Raw genomic sequence first — 12156 nt, 5'->3', positions numbered from 1 at the left:
TAGGTATGATTTATTGGCTATAAGAAACCTCTACAGTTATCTTATTAGAACTTCATTTTTTCCACATTTAAAAGTTTCAGAACTTGGCAACATATTGACAATAGCACCCTTGCCACACAATTATTTTCAATGAAGTGGTAAAATCACCAGCCACTGATAAGTATCCTGTGAATGTAGGAATAACAACACTTGCCTGATTGTTGTCCTTAATTTAATAGTTCAAAGCATATGGCCCCCTATGAGTGTTTTAAGCCTTAACACCTTAGCTTGCCAGCCTCCAGGCCCCAGATAAAAACATTTCATTGAGTCACTACAGGGGTCTGCTTGATCAATCAGAATCTCAGGCTTTTATGATATCACTCCTATTTAAGAATTCTCCGTCTCACACTGAAAGAGCAATTAGAATGTATTACATCACCACCTTTACTGACAAAACCCAACTAATTCTTGCTAATTTCATTGGTTCATTGGACCAAATGAGAGTGCTAATAAAGTTATGTGTAAAAAGAGCATCATTCTGTGTACACTTTGAAGTCTTGATTTTACACCTACATATATAAGCTGCCCTTGATTCAGTTAAAAATATTACCTTCAATTTGAGTCTCGAGGAAGACTAAAACCCATTGTAAATATTATTGACTACTCCTTGAACCAGCCTAATAGGCATCTATTTGAACGCCATTATTTGTCTGTCAAAAAATTTAAAATAAAAAAAAACACTAGTTTTGTCCTAACACAATTAGGCAACACAAATATGTAAATGCAAGGTGTCATACTAAGCTTGTAAAACACAAATGTACTCGTATCTTTTGAATTGTATCCATTAACACAAAATTATCTTTAGCCAAGTGGTGTCCCCATGCTATTTAGCAAGAACAGTATCAGGTTTCATTTGGAACCTTTTTGTCCCTTTCCGCACGCTATACCCTTCAGTTAGCAGCCCTTCGGTCTCCTAGCAACTGCTACAAACCTTGTAGTGCATCTCTTTGTGTGTGGAGGAGTGTTTGTTGCGTAGTGAAAATTTTAGTTTTGTTTTTGTTTGTTTGTTAGTTTATTATTATTTTTTTTTTGTAATAATGAATAGTGATATAAATCAGGAAACGTTACAGGAGCTTTACGCATGGATCGACCAAATTCCTCTCTCCAGACCTAAACGAAATATAGCCAGGGATTTTGGTGATGGAGGTACAATGATTTTTGCTTCTGACAGAAACTGTTATCCAGTCTGAGTCACACACATATGACGTGATTCATTTTTACATTAGGAGGCTGAGCGAACTGAACACATATACAAATGTGGGAATTATGATTGTATGAAATCTTGTTTTACAATTATACTGTTAGTACTGTGTTACTCGCAGGTACTGCAGCACTAAATAGATGCAAGCCGCATTTCGCTTTGAACTCTTTTTAAAAGTGCATTATTAATGCCAGAGTCTGGATCTTCTCTTCTTATACTAGTCACGATTACATTGTCAAGTTTTAATTTCAAAATTAAAATATCTTAGACTTTAGTCTAGATCAACATGTAAGCTGACAACATGAAAAGGTGGCAAGAGGAAGTTTTTGTCATGCGTGATATTATTATTACTGTTTTAAACAGTGTGAGTGTGATAATTATATGGCAACTTAACAACATATTTTAAAGAATCTTGATACAAATAGTTTCTTAGTTATTAACGACTTTAAAAAGTTTGTAACAAGATTTTTGGAACTCCACAAATTGATTGACTTCTATTTAAAGAAACAGTGTACAGTTATTAATTTGGGTTATTTTGTAATTCATATGCTATTTTTGTTATACTTAATATGGCAAATCAATGTGGCTTGTATTCTCAGGTCTTGTTTGTGCTCCATTAATTTTTACATAAAGTATTTTCTTTTTAATGTATTAGTTATGGCAGCAGAGGTTGTGAAGTACTTTTTTCCAAAACTTGTAGAACTGCATAACTATATACCAGCAAACTCCACCCAACAAAAACTCAGTAACTGGGGGACATTGAACAGGCAAGTATATTGTTTCAAATATCTTTTGTCAACAATACATTATAACAGAGATATTGACCAGGGGGACTGGTGATGGCCTACATTTTCATTAGCTCCATGCAAAAATTGTTTAAGAACAAACTGTTTCCATCAGTATGGTGGTCTGAATGAAGAAAAAGAGAGAATCTTTAACACAAGTGACAATATTTGGCATAGCATAGCTTTTATTGATGGCCTGTGTTTTTCCAAACAAAAAATAGGCCTACATGTTTGCAGTCGGTTACACTGGAAAAATGCAGAAAACTCAACTTTTTCTTAAGATGAGAGAAACAGACAACAGGCATTGGTTGTTGTGACAGCATTCTTCCTCATTTATCTTCCATTTAAATCTTTTGGGATACACAGCAAAAGCTCACTATGGGACCCCTTTCTCAATTAATTTTATCAGATTAATTTATAGAATCAAATCTGCTCAAGCAGAATTCAGGTTAGTTGCCTGTTGTTTGAGAGCCTGATACAATAGTGGCACACTTCTTCCATTACATGAGGGATGGAATCATATTTTAAAAAGTGTTATATAGCATGCAGTTACAGCACCTGTCTGGATAAAACTATAACACTATGTCTTTATTCATTCTTAGGAAGGTGTTTTCCAAGTTTAACTTTCATGTACCAGAAGAAACTGTAAAAAAGATTATTTTAAGTACAAATGGAGTTATTGAAACTGTCCTCTGCACACTAAGAGATAGGATTGAAGAGAAACGTGCTGGGAAACCCCTCACTCAGATACCCCAGGGGCAACTACAGGTCTGTTTAATGCAAAGTGCAACCCGTTTTGTGTGTCTGTTTATGATTCATGTATGCTGTACTGCACATCATTTCTATCCAAACAGTTGCACATGATATGACTTGTATCCTTTTTTTGTGGCAGCATTATGGAATTCCAAAAATTCTGTACTGAAAATATTTGTCATAAAATGCAGTACATAATCCATATTATTAAATTAAAATGTGAGAATTAGGTTTAAGCTTGACCTGTAAAATAAGCCCTTCTTGGTTTTTTTCAGGATTTGGGATATTATAGTATCACTGATCAAAAGCCATCAGAAGGTAAGGTACTTCGAAAATCGAGAGGAAACACAATGTTTCTAAGTGGGTAACACAACATTTTCAGTGAGTGAAGACAGGGCCATTGCTGTGATTTCATAGCTTGCTGAAGCCTTTATGATGTCACTGCAGCAAACTGGCCTTCGAATTGTGCTCTATTACCAGTATCTCGATAGGTAATAAAATAATGGAGGTTTAGTCATTTCTTTAAAAAAAACAAGAATAGCTCCAAAATAAGTTATAGGAAGATAATTTGTCATAAAAAACATGGGGAATAGATAATAGGATTTCCAGTCAAAACGGATTCTAATTTACCTGCCATATGTGGTCTGAAACATGATGTATGAGTAAATGGTTTTGTACACACCTATGAATATGGAACTTCCCAGTAATCCCTCTCTAGTATACCCATGAATGTCTCCAGAGACTCACTGTGTAATGCCTTATTCAAACTCCCAAGACCACTACTGCTCTTGCAGTGATTAATGCAACCCATTAAAATAACTGTATAAAAAAAAACCAATGTATCATTTTTGCCACTTTTGTGATGTGTGCTCAGCTGTGCTTTCAGGAAAATAAAATGCTGTCAGGAACTGTGATATTGATTGAATCAGCAAGACTCTGCTTTGTGGTCTGGGTTGGAATCAAACAATGATGCATGTTTCTTACACAAATAAGAAAGAGACAGTAGTGGCTCTTTGTAGCTTTGGAAAAACGTAGCATCGCTTTTTCTTCAATGATTATAAAAGTAATGCTTTAGTACTGTATTAGTTAAGCTTTCTTGAATGCACTTTAGCTGAAAAGCTTGCTAATGGTCCCATGTTAATACAGGTTTTTTGTTTAAGTTTTTCAAGGAACTTTAGTTTACAGTTTGCATTTACAACATTTTAAAATACAACTTCCTATTTTTAGTTAGTTTTCCAGCTACTATTAATGAAAAATGAACATGGTTGTTGCTGTTGATACAATTACAGACTCTGTACCACACCCTTTACTGAGTCATGTATTTATTGTCTGCATCATTTTTTACATGCAGTATTAGATATTATGAAAAAATTATTCTCACACCTAGTGACAAAATTGCTACTAATAAGTGAAGTTTGCTGCAGCTGAGTATCAATATGTCTAAACAAGTTAGGCTCTTCCCTTTGCCTGTTTACTGCAATGTAATAACATTCTTTAGACTGTAGTGGTTCCATGCATGTTTAGTGTATGTTGCTAATTTTGCTTCATTATTATGTTTTTGGCATTTCCTTATTGTAGATACTGTGTTTTTACATTGAAAATGAATCAGAACTCTAAATAATACATTATTTTGAGAAGTTGCCAAGCCTGCCCCCGTACTTACTTGCACTAAAACAAACTTGTTCCGGCAGTAGGAATAGACAGACATTATCTATCCTGTTATATGAACATTTTGTGCAATGTCTCAGCTTTGCAGACATTTGCTGAAAAGCAGAGCATACAGCTATGGCCAAATATTTTAGGATTGAGAGATAATTTAAAAAATAAACTATGAACATAATTTTGATCTTTTATTTAACATTTTGTAATCAAAGAAACTACAAGATGATATCGCAAAAGTCTACCGGAAGCCATTATAGTGGTACAGTATTTCATGTTAGATTTTGAAATGTCACATTTTTAAATTTTTCTCAGTTTTTCAGAAGTGGTATGTAATTCACTATGTTAACGTAACATTATTCAGCAGGTTTCATTCGACTTTATGAAACAAAATGTGTTAATTCTATAGGGTGATGCAAAACAAAGTTTTATGTTAACTAAGGCTTGTTGAATTCCAAAAAATTGGGTTTAATGCAGAACGGTTTATAAATCTTTGTAACTCTTTTGTGGTTGACAGCACATTTTCAGCTGCTCGGCATAAATGTATTGCTTTGTATACTTAGTACATCAGTATTGCTTTGTATACTTAATTTATATTTTGAATGACTCCTATCAGATTTATATAACAATTTAAATGAAAACTGTGGTTTACTTCTGTTACTACTTGTACTTTTCCCTTGGAAAAAAGAATCATATTTAACCCTTCAATAGTAATTATACATAGTAATTTCTCTGGATAAAAGGACAAGAATCATAGACATCGGTACCGTAATAAGTCTTAGACATTTTTATTTTATTTTATCTTGCTGACCAAATGCTTCTAAGAGATGTTTCTGTACCTTACCCCTTCAACTGAAGCCAGCACTTCAACTGAAGCCAGCACTTCATGGATAAAGGGCAATTCATATTATACAAAGACACTTGCTTATACACCTTCCATATCCTGGCTTGTTCCATAAAGGACTGGTCTAGCAGCATAAAGCAGAGAGAGATTGGTCCTGTTTTTTAAATTTATTTTTGCAGTCACTGCTGTTTAAATCTTAACAGTAATGTATTGTTTCTTACTTGCACCCGAGAACACCTGGCCAGTCTGTATGGTTTCACCAGCAATAAATAAAATATTTTCTACTTATTTTGAGACCTGAATCCTTGCCATTTCTGAGGTTTAACTCCATTAAAGGTATACTTTAGTATCTTGAATTTCATAACTGTTTTAATATTTTATAATATGTCTTCTATATGATAATGTGTTGTTGTTTCTGCTTAGAACATGTTTAACATGTTTGTTAACTATCTTTAAAAAAATAGCTTCTGTAAAGATTCTTCAAGGCTGGTTGTGTGGAAGTAAGGTAGGGAAGCATATTAGTGTTGTACTGTGCACTGAAGCCCACAGGGGAAGCATCAAGGGAGACAGTAGCACTACTCACCACCCATGCAGACTCCCCCATGCATGTACAGACGTGCTCAAATTTGTTGGTACCCCTCCACAAAAAACGAAGAATGCACAATTTTCTCTGAAATAACTTGAAACTGACAAAAGTAATTGGCATCCACCATTGTTTATTCCATATATAATAGAAATCAGACTTTGCTTTTGATTTTTTATTCAACGTAATATTGTAAATAATAAAACAAATGAAAATGGCATGGACAGAAATGATGGGACCTCTAACCTAATATTTTGTTGCACAACATTTAGAGGCAATCACTGCAATCAAGCGTTTTCTGTAGCTCTCAATGAGACTTCTGCACCTGTTAACAGGTAGTTTGGCCCACTCTTCCTGAGCAAACTGCTCCAGCTGTCTGAGGTTTGATGGGTGCCTTCTCCAGACTGCAAGTTTCAGCTCTTTCCATAGATGTTCGATAGGATTCAGATCAGGACTCATAGAAGGCCACTTCAGAATAGTCCAATGTTTTGTTCTTATCCATTCTTGGGTGCTTTTAGCTGTGTGTTTTGAGTCATTATCCTGTTGGAGGACCCATGACCTGCAACTGAGACAGAGCTTTCTGACACTGGGCAGTACGTTTCGCTCCAGAATGCCTTGATAGTCTTGAGATTTCATTGTGCCCTGCACAGATTCAAGGCACCCTGTGCCACGCGCAGCAAAGCAGCCCCAAAACATAACCGAGCCTCCTCCATGTTTCACTGTAGGTATGGTGTCCTTTTCTTTGAAAGCTTCATTTTTTGTCTGTGAACATAGAGCTGATGTGACTTGCCAAAAAGCTCCAGTTTTGACTCATCTGTCCAAAGGACATTCTCCCAGAAGGTTTGTGGCTTGCCAATCTGCATTTTAGCAAATTCCAGTCTGGCTTTTTTATGTTTTTCTTTCAAAAATGGAGTCCTCCTGGGTCTTCTTCCATGGAGCCCACTTTCGCTCAAAAAGCGACAGATGGTGCAATCAGAAACTGACGTACCTTCACCTTGAAGTTCAGCTTGTATCTCTTTGGCAGTTATCCTTGGTTCTTTTTCTACCATTCGCACTATCCTTCTGTTCAATCTGGGGTCGATTTTCCTCTTGCGGCCGCGCCCAGGGAGGTTGGCTACAGTTCCATGGACCTTAAACTTCTTAATAATATTTGCAACTGTTGTCACAGGAACATCAAGCTGCTTGGAGATGGTCTTGTAGCCTTTACCTTTACCATGCTTGTCTATTATTTTCTTTCTGATCTCCTCAGACAACTCTCTCCTTTGCTTTCTCTGGTCCATGTTCAGTGTGGTGCACACAATGATACCAAACAGCACAGTGACTACTTTTATCCATTTAAATAGGCCGAATGACTGATTACAAGATTGGAGACATGTGTGATACTAATTAAAGAAACTAATTAGTTTGAAATATCACTATAATCCAATTATTTATTATCTTTTCTAAGGGGTACCAACAAATGTGTCCAGGCCATTTTAGAATATCTTTGTAGAATAAGCAATAATTCATCTCTTTTCACAGCTTCTTTGCTTTATTCTATGACATACCAAAGGCATGCAAGTATACATGATAAAATAGCTTTTAATTTCATCACTTTTCAGGAGGAATGAAACATTATTTCAATGAGCTGTAAGGGTACCAACAAATTTGAGCACGTCTGTATGTGCAGTTTACAAAGGGGATCTAGGAAATTGCCTGTTTTAGCTGATTATCAGTGGTTGTGGATGGATGCTAGATGCACACTGATTTGTTGTACAATTGAATTTAAGTAAAGCATTTGATGGATCACTGTTGCATCAGTCTTACATTCTGTCCTTTTGACCTCTGTAAACCACTTGCCAGAGAGGGGCCTAATTAGTTAAGACTTATTCAGTCCATTGTTAATCTAGGCCAGGCATTTTCCATGAGTCACTGTGGGCAAAAGTCTATATGAATGTACTATCAAGGGGATCAAGAATTACAGAATTAATTAAACAACATTACACATTTTGGACAATATATTGCACTTCACAGCATGACATCAATTCCATATTAACTCTCACGACTTGTACACATTATGTAGTTCTCATGATTCATAAATCAGTCCCAAGGATAAGATTCTAGTAGAAGCATCATTATTTATGCCTGATTGCTAAATGGGTTAATCTCCAGTAAAATAAAATTGAACTGAACTGAACTGACCTGATTGCAGTGTTTGCCTTAAGATCACACATAGAGGGACCTGGTCACAGTGAGAGTGTTTTTTTATTCTATTATTTTTTTTTTTTGCAAGCCAGAACAGCAATGAGTCTGTTGTGAGAACTAGTTTCACTGTGAAGCTTTAAGTCTTTTTTGTTTTATAGAATATGTACAGATTTCCAAGCAGTCTAATATTCAAATGCAGAAGCAAGAGGAATGGAAATATACACAGAGAGACAGGTATGTGTAAAAGAACATATCATTTTTGTTTTGGTCTGATGTGTAAACATCACAGCAGTAAACCAGCACAGTGTACACTTTATTATGGCAGTCGAGCCTGTTAGTGAAATTCATACGTTGTTTCTATTTCCCAGACCAGGACACAACATTAACCAGCATGCCCATTTGGATCCTTCAGTACGTCTACTAATGGAGGAAAAAGATCAGGCACTGCTAGCTCTACACGAGACTGTGGAGGTGGGTCATTGAGAACCACAAAATAGAATTCTAGCCTGTGGGTCTAGTTTAAATGTTTTGTTACTGTATGATTATTTTGCTAAGAGCAAATAGGAAAGGAATGTTTTGAAACCCTGTGAGGAGCATGTTTCTTAATCTCGATTTGTTATGCAATTTCCCCTTAATAATGTGGATCTCAGTAGAACAAAACAATTTAAACAGTTCTGATGTTTCAAGAACCCAGGGTGTTGTGTTGATTATGTAGATATATTGCAACTGAACAACCACTCCACCCAAGGGGTTACAGCGAATGAAAATAAAAATCCATTAATCTTAATTAATAATCCATAATCATTGTGCACTTCCGTTTGCTGTGCAGATCTGAAATGTACGGTTTTGTAAGAAGCATTTGTTTTAGCAAACATGTATTTTAATTTTTAAAATTATAATTTGATATCATGCTATGTTAAAGAAAGTTCTCAATTTGGATGCCTCACTTTCAGGTACAGTAGTATGTACTCTAAGGTAATTTCACCTCAGCATTGTCTTTGGGGTCAAAGCATGTCGGTGTTTAGAGGAAGCAGCTAGTTGGTTACTGACAGGAAAGAGTTGGAGACAATTTCAGTCTCTAGGCAAAATGTCCTAGGAAATGGAAGAATACCTTAGTCAGGCATGTAGAGAGAGCTTTCTGTAAACTAGTATGGTAACAGGTGTCATTTTAAAAAATGAAAATGCATGTTTACAATGACAAAAACCCGACAAGTACATTTTATGGAATTATTTCATCGGCTATACTGCTTTTAAACAAAACCAGTTAAGGCTGGGAGCACATTACTGTTTTCATTATAAAAGTATACCATGGCAATTTTCTCAAGATTATGCTATGGTTTTATTATAATCCTGATAGTGGGTGCAGGTTCAATGGAGCCAATCGAGTGGACCTTTCAGTTGTATTTTCTAATTCCTGTCTGTTTATTTACAGATTTTGCAAATGAAAGTGCACCGACTGGAGCATCTGGTACAGCTGAAAGACCTGCGCATTGAAGATTTAACAAAACACTTGGAAAAATATAAATCAAGACCTTATATCAAATGAAGTCAGTTCAGAACATTCAAAAACAATTAGTCTTAATACAAATATTCTGCTTTCAAATATAATGGATGTTGCTCTTAATTAGGCTTAGTAACAAAGTGTTAAAATAAGAAGCATCAGGGAATTGAATCTGGTATGCATAGAATCAGGGATCACATGTATTAAAAATACCTCTTGAGATACTGTATGGGGATATAAACCCAACTAGAGATGGTTCTATTTTCCTTTCTTGCAACTTGTAAGTGTAAGGAAATACTGTCCTTAAACTTTTTTTTGTGCTAAGACACTTAAGATTTACAAGTTAGAATAGAACTGTCTTATTTCTATCTTTTCTTTGGTGTTTCTCTATGGGTTGGTATTACATTTTCTATATTTATTTAAGACCAGGCACTCACAGGTCAATACTCTTTCCAGAGGTTTTGCAGAAAGTCACTTTTCTTGCAGTTGGGGTTGCCTGGTTTTCTAAATATACAATGCATGTCATATATATTTTATAACCAATTCATCCAATTAAACCAGCCATGGATAGATTGCTATGGGCTATAGATAATTTTGGGTCTGTGATATGAGCACCCATAGGAAATGGGCTGACATCACATGAACTTGCTTTACATTGACTCTAACTGACATCAGATGAAAATGTTTTTATAATCTACAGTACCAACATTGTTCAAATCTAATTAGTGACTTAAAGGCTGATTTTGTGTATCCTATTACCAATCCTCTAAGATACATATATCAAACAGTAAATAACATAAAAGCAAAGATTCCTCCTTAGATCTTCATACTTAGATCAGTCCCAGGGCAGCAGGTCTGTTTGAACTCCCCAATGCTCTGGGAATAGTTTCCTACATATTCTTCAAACCTATTTGTGGCCAGGCTTATTTTCTACTTTTTGAGTGTTAGTTTTCTCCATGCATAGAATACTGAGGTGCCTTCTCATAAAAAATCACTAATATTTTGTTATAATTTCTACTATCTACTTACAATATGTACTGAAGACTTATAATTGTATTAGTTTTACAAAAATGCATTCTTATATTTAGCACTCTACTACATAATTCACAATGATACTGGTATCTCTACTGTGTATGGAACTCATATTGCTCGCTCTACAATGTAACAAAGTGGCTCTTGAAATACAAGGGCTCAGAAGTTTTAAAGGTAAATGGTAATAAAGAAATATGGAATTTTACCAGATGAGGAAGGCTCTTCTATAAGACCTATTCAATTGATCTAAACGGTTTGATAATTAAAATATGACTTTTTGTGTAAAAAGGTTAACAGCTCATAGTCTCTGAAGTGTACTTCTGCATGTAAAAATGTGTAGGATCATAGTTTGATTTATTTAGCTCTGCCTCTATTAGGTCAATTGAATAGATAAACCCCAGTATGCTGAAGAAAGGCAACAGGAAGTACATCTATAGAAAGTTAGGTACACCGTTATTCTTTCAGTACATTTTTAACTATGGTCAGCCATTCACAGTGAAATGTTAGAAATATAAGAGAAAAAAAATAGAAAGTGTGGGTCCAAAAAGAGGACACAGCTGAGAATGAAAAAGAAAATACAAATAAGATTGAAAAAGAAAAGTGCAGCAATTTGTAATACTTTCATAACTTTGACAATCACTAGTTTACCAATTGCACCAGCATAATAATATTTTGGTAGTTTATGAGTCTGCTATATACATTTTATATAGGAGACATTTTTGTAAAAGAAAGCTAATGATCTTGTTTTTCCATTCATTCTTGTGGTTTTAAAAATGTATCATAAACTTTGTGTAATCCGGTAATGCTGTTTGCAGTGTAGATGTAAATGTGAAACGAAAAGTAAACATTTCAGTAAATATGTTGATGTTGATTGTGATGTAGTACTTTAATTAAAGGGTATAAATATGGTATTCCTAATGCTGAAAAAAAAAACATTATTTTAATAGAAATTATGTTCTGAATCGTCAGAGAAGTTTATTCTCTGAAATTGCCAACGTAAACATTTTCACATGCAAACTACAGGCAAATTATTTCCTTGTGTTGTTGCTGAGAAAATATACACTCCCAATTTATATACATCCCAGGGTACACAGAGACAAACTAGAAGCTTTAACTTACACAAATAAGTAAGGCAGTCCATAAAAATGGCCTTTACCATATACTATTGCAGAAGATTTACTGTTAAGGATTTTTCCTGCAGTTGATAAATAAAACATGAAGTCAGGTAATATCAATATAAATGATGATGGGTGCAGATGTGATAGAAGGCGTATGACTTTCAAATTCTCAAAGGACAGGCACAGTAGTACAGTATACAGTTACCAATGTGGACTAGGACTTGTGTGGGAAAAATGTCAAGGAGCTGACTTTGACCAAGAGCAAGCAAAATGTATGAAGTGTTTTAAAACTAAAATTCCACACAGTATTTGCAAAAGCCACACAAGCTTCTTGGCTCTTTTAGACTGAATTGCATCATCTGATCTAAACTCTTAACCCAGTTTCTCTTGAAGTATGCATTTTTAAAAGCAAGTTATCAGATTTCTGATTAATACAAGGCATTTGAAACCGCACAGC

At 35.0% G+C, this 12156-nt stretch overlaps 1 protein-coding gene across 1 annotated transcript; it reads left to right on the top strand.

Annotated features, from left to right (window-relative positions):
- The first annotated feature begins 911 nt into the window (after positions 1–911).
- On the top strand, positions 912–11492 carry spef1 (sperm flagellar 1). The gene is made up of 7 exons (XM_034030152.3): positions 912–1185; positions 1896–2007; positions 2628–2793; positions 3054–3096; positions 8207–8282; positions 8417–8519; positions 9481–11492. The coding sequence occupies exons 1-7, from the start codon at positions 1077–1079 to the stop codon at positions 9592–9594; spliced, it is 723 nt and encodes a 240-aa protein (XP_033886043.1). The 5' UTR covers positions 912–1076; the 3' UTR covers positions 9595–11492.
- Positions 11493–12156: the final 664 nt, after the last annotated feature.

This window comes from Acipenser ruthenus, chromosome 13 (genome assembly GCF_902713425.1).
Source record: "Acipenser ruthenus chromosome 13, fAciRut3.2 maternal haplotype, whole genome shotgun sequence".
Classification (NCBI taxonomy): Eukaryota; Metazoa; Chordata; class Actinopteri; order Acipenseriformes; family Acipenseridae; genus Acipenser; species Acipenser ruthenus.
The sequence above is the reverse complement of the archived record's forward strand: the minus strand, read 5'-3'. Positions and strand labels throughout refer to the sequence as shown.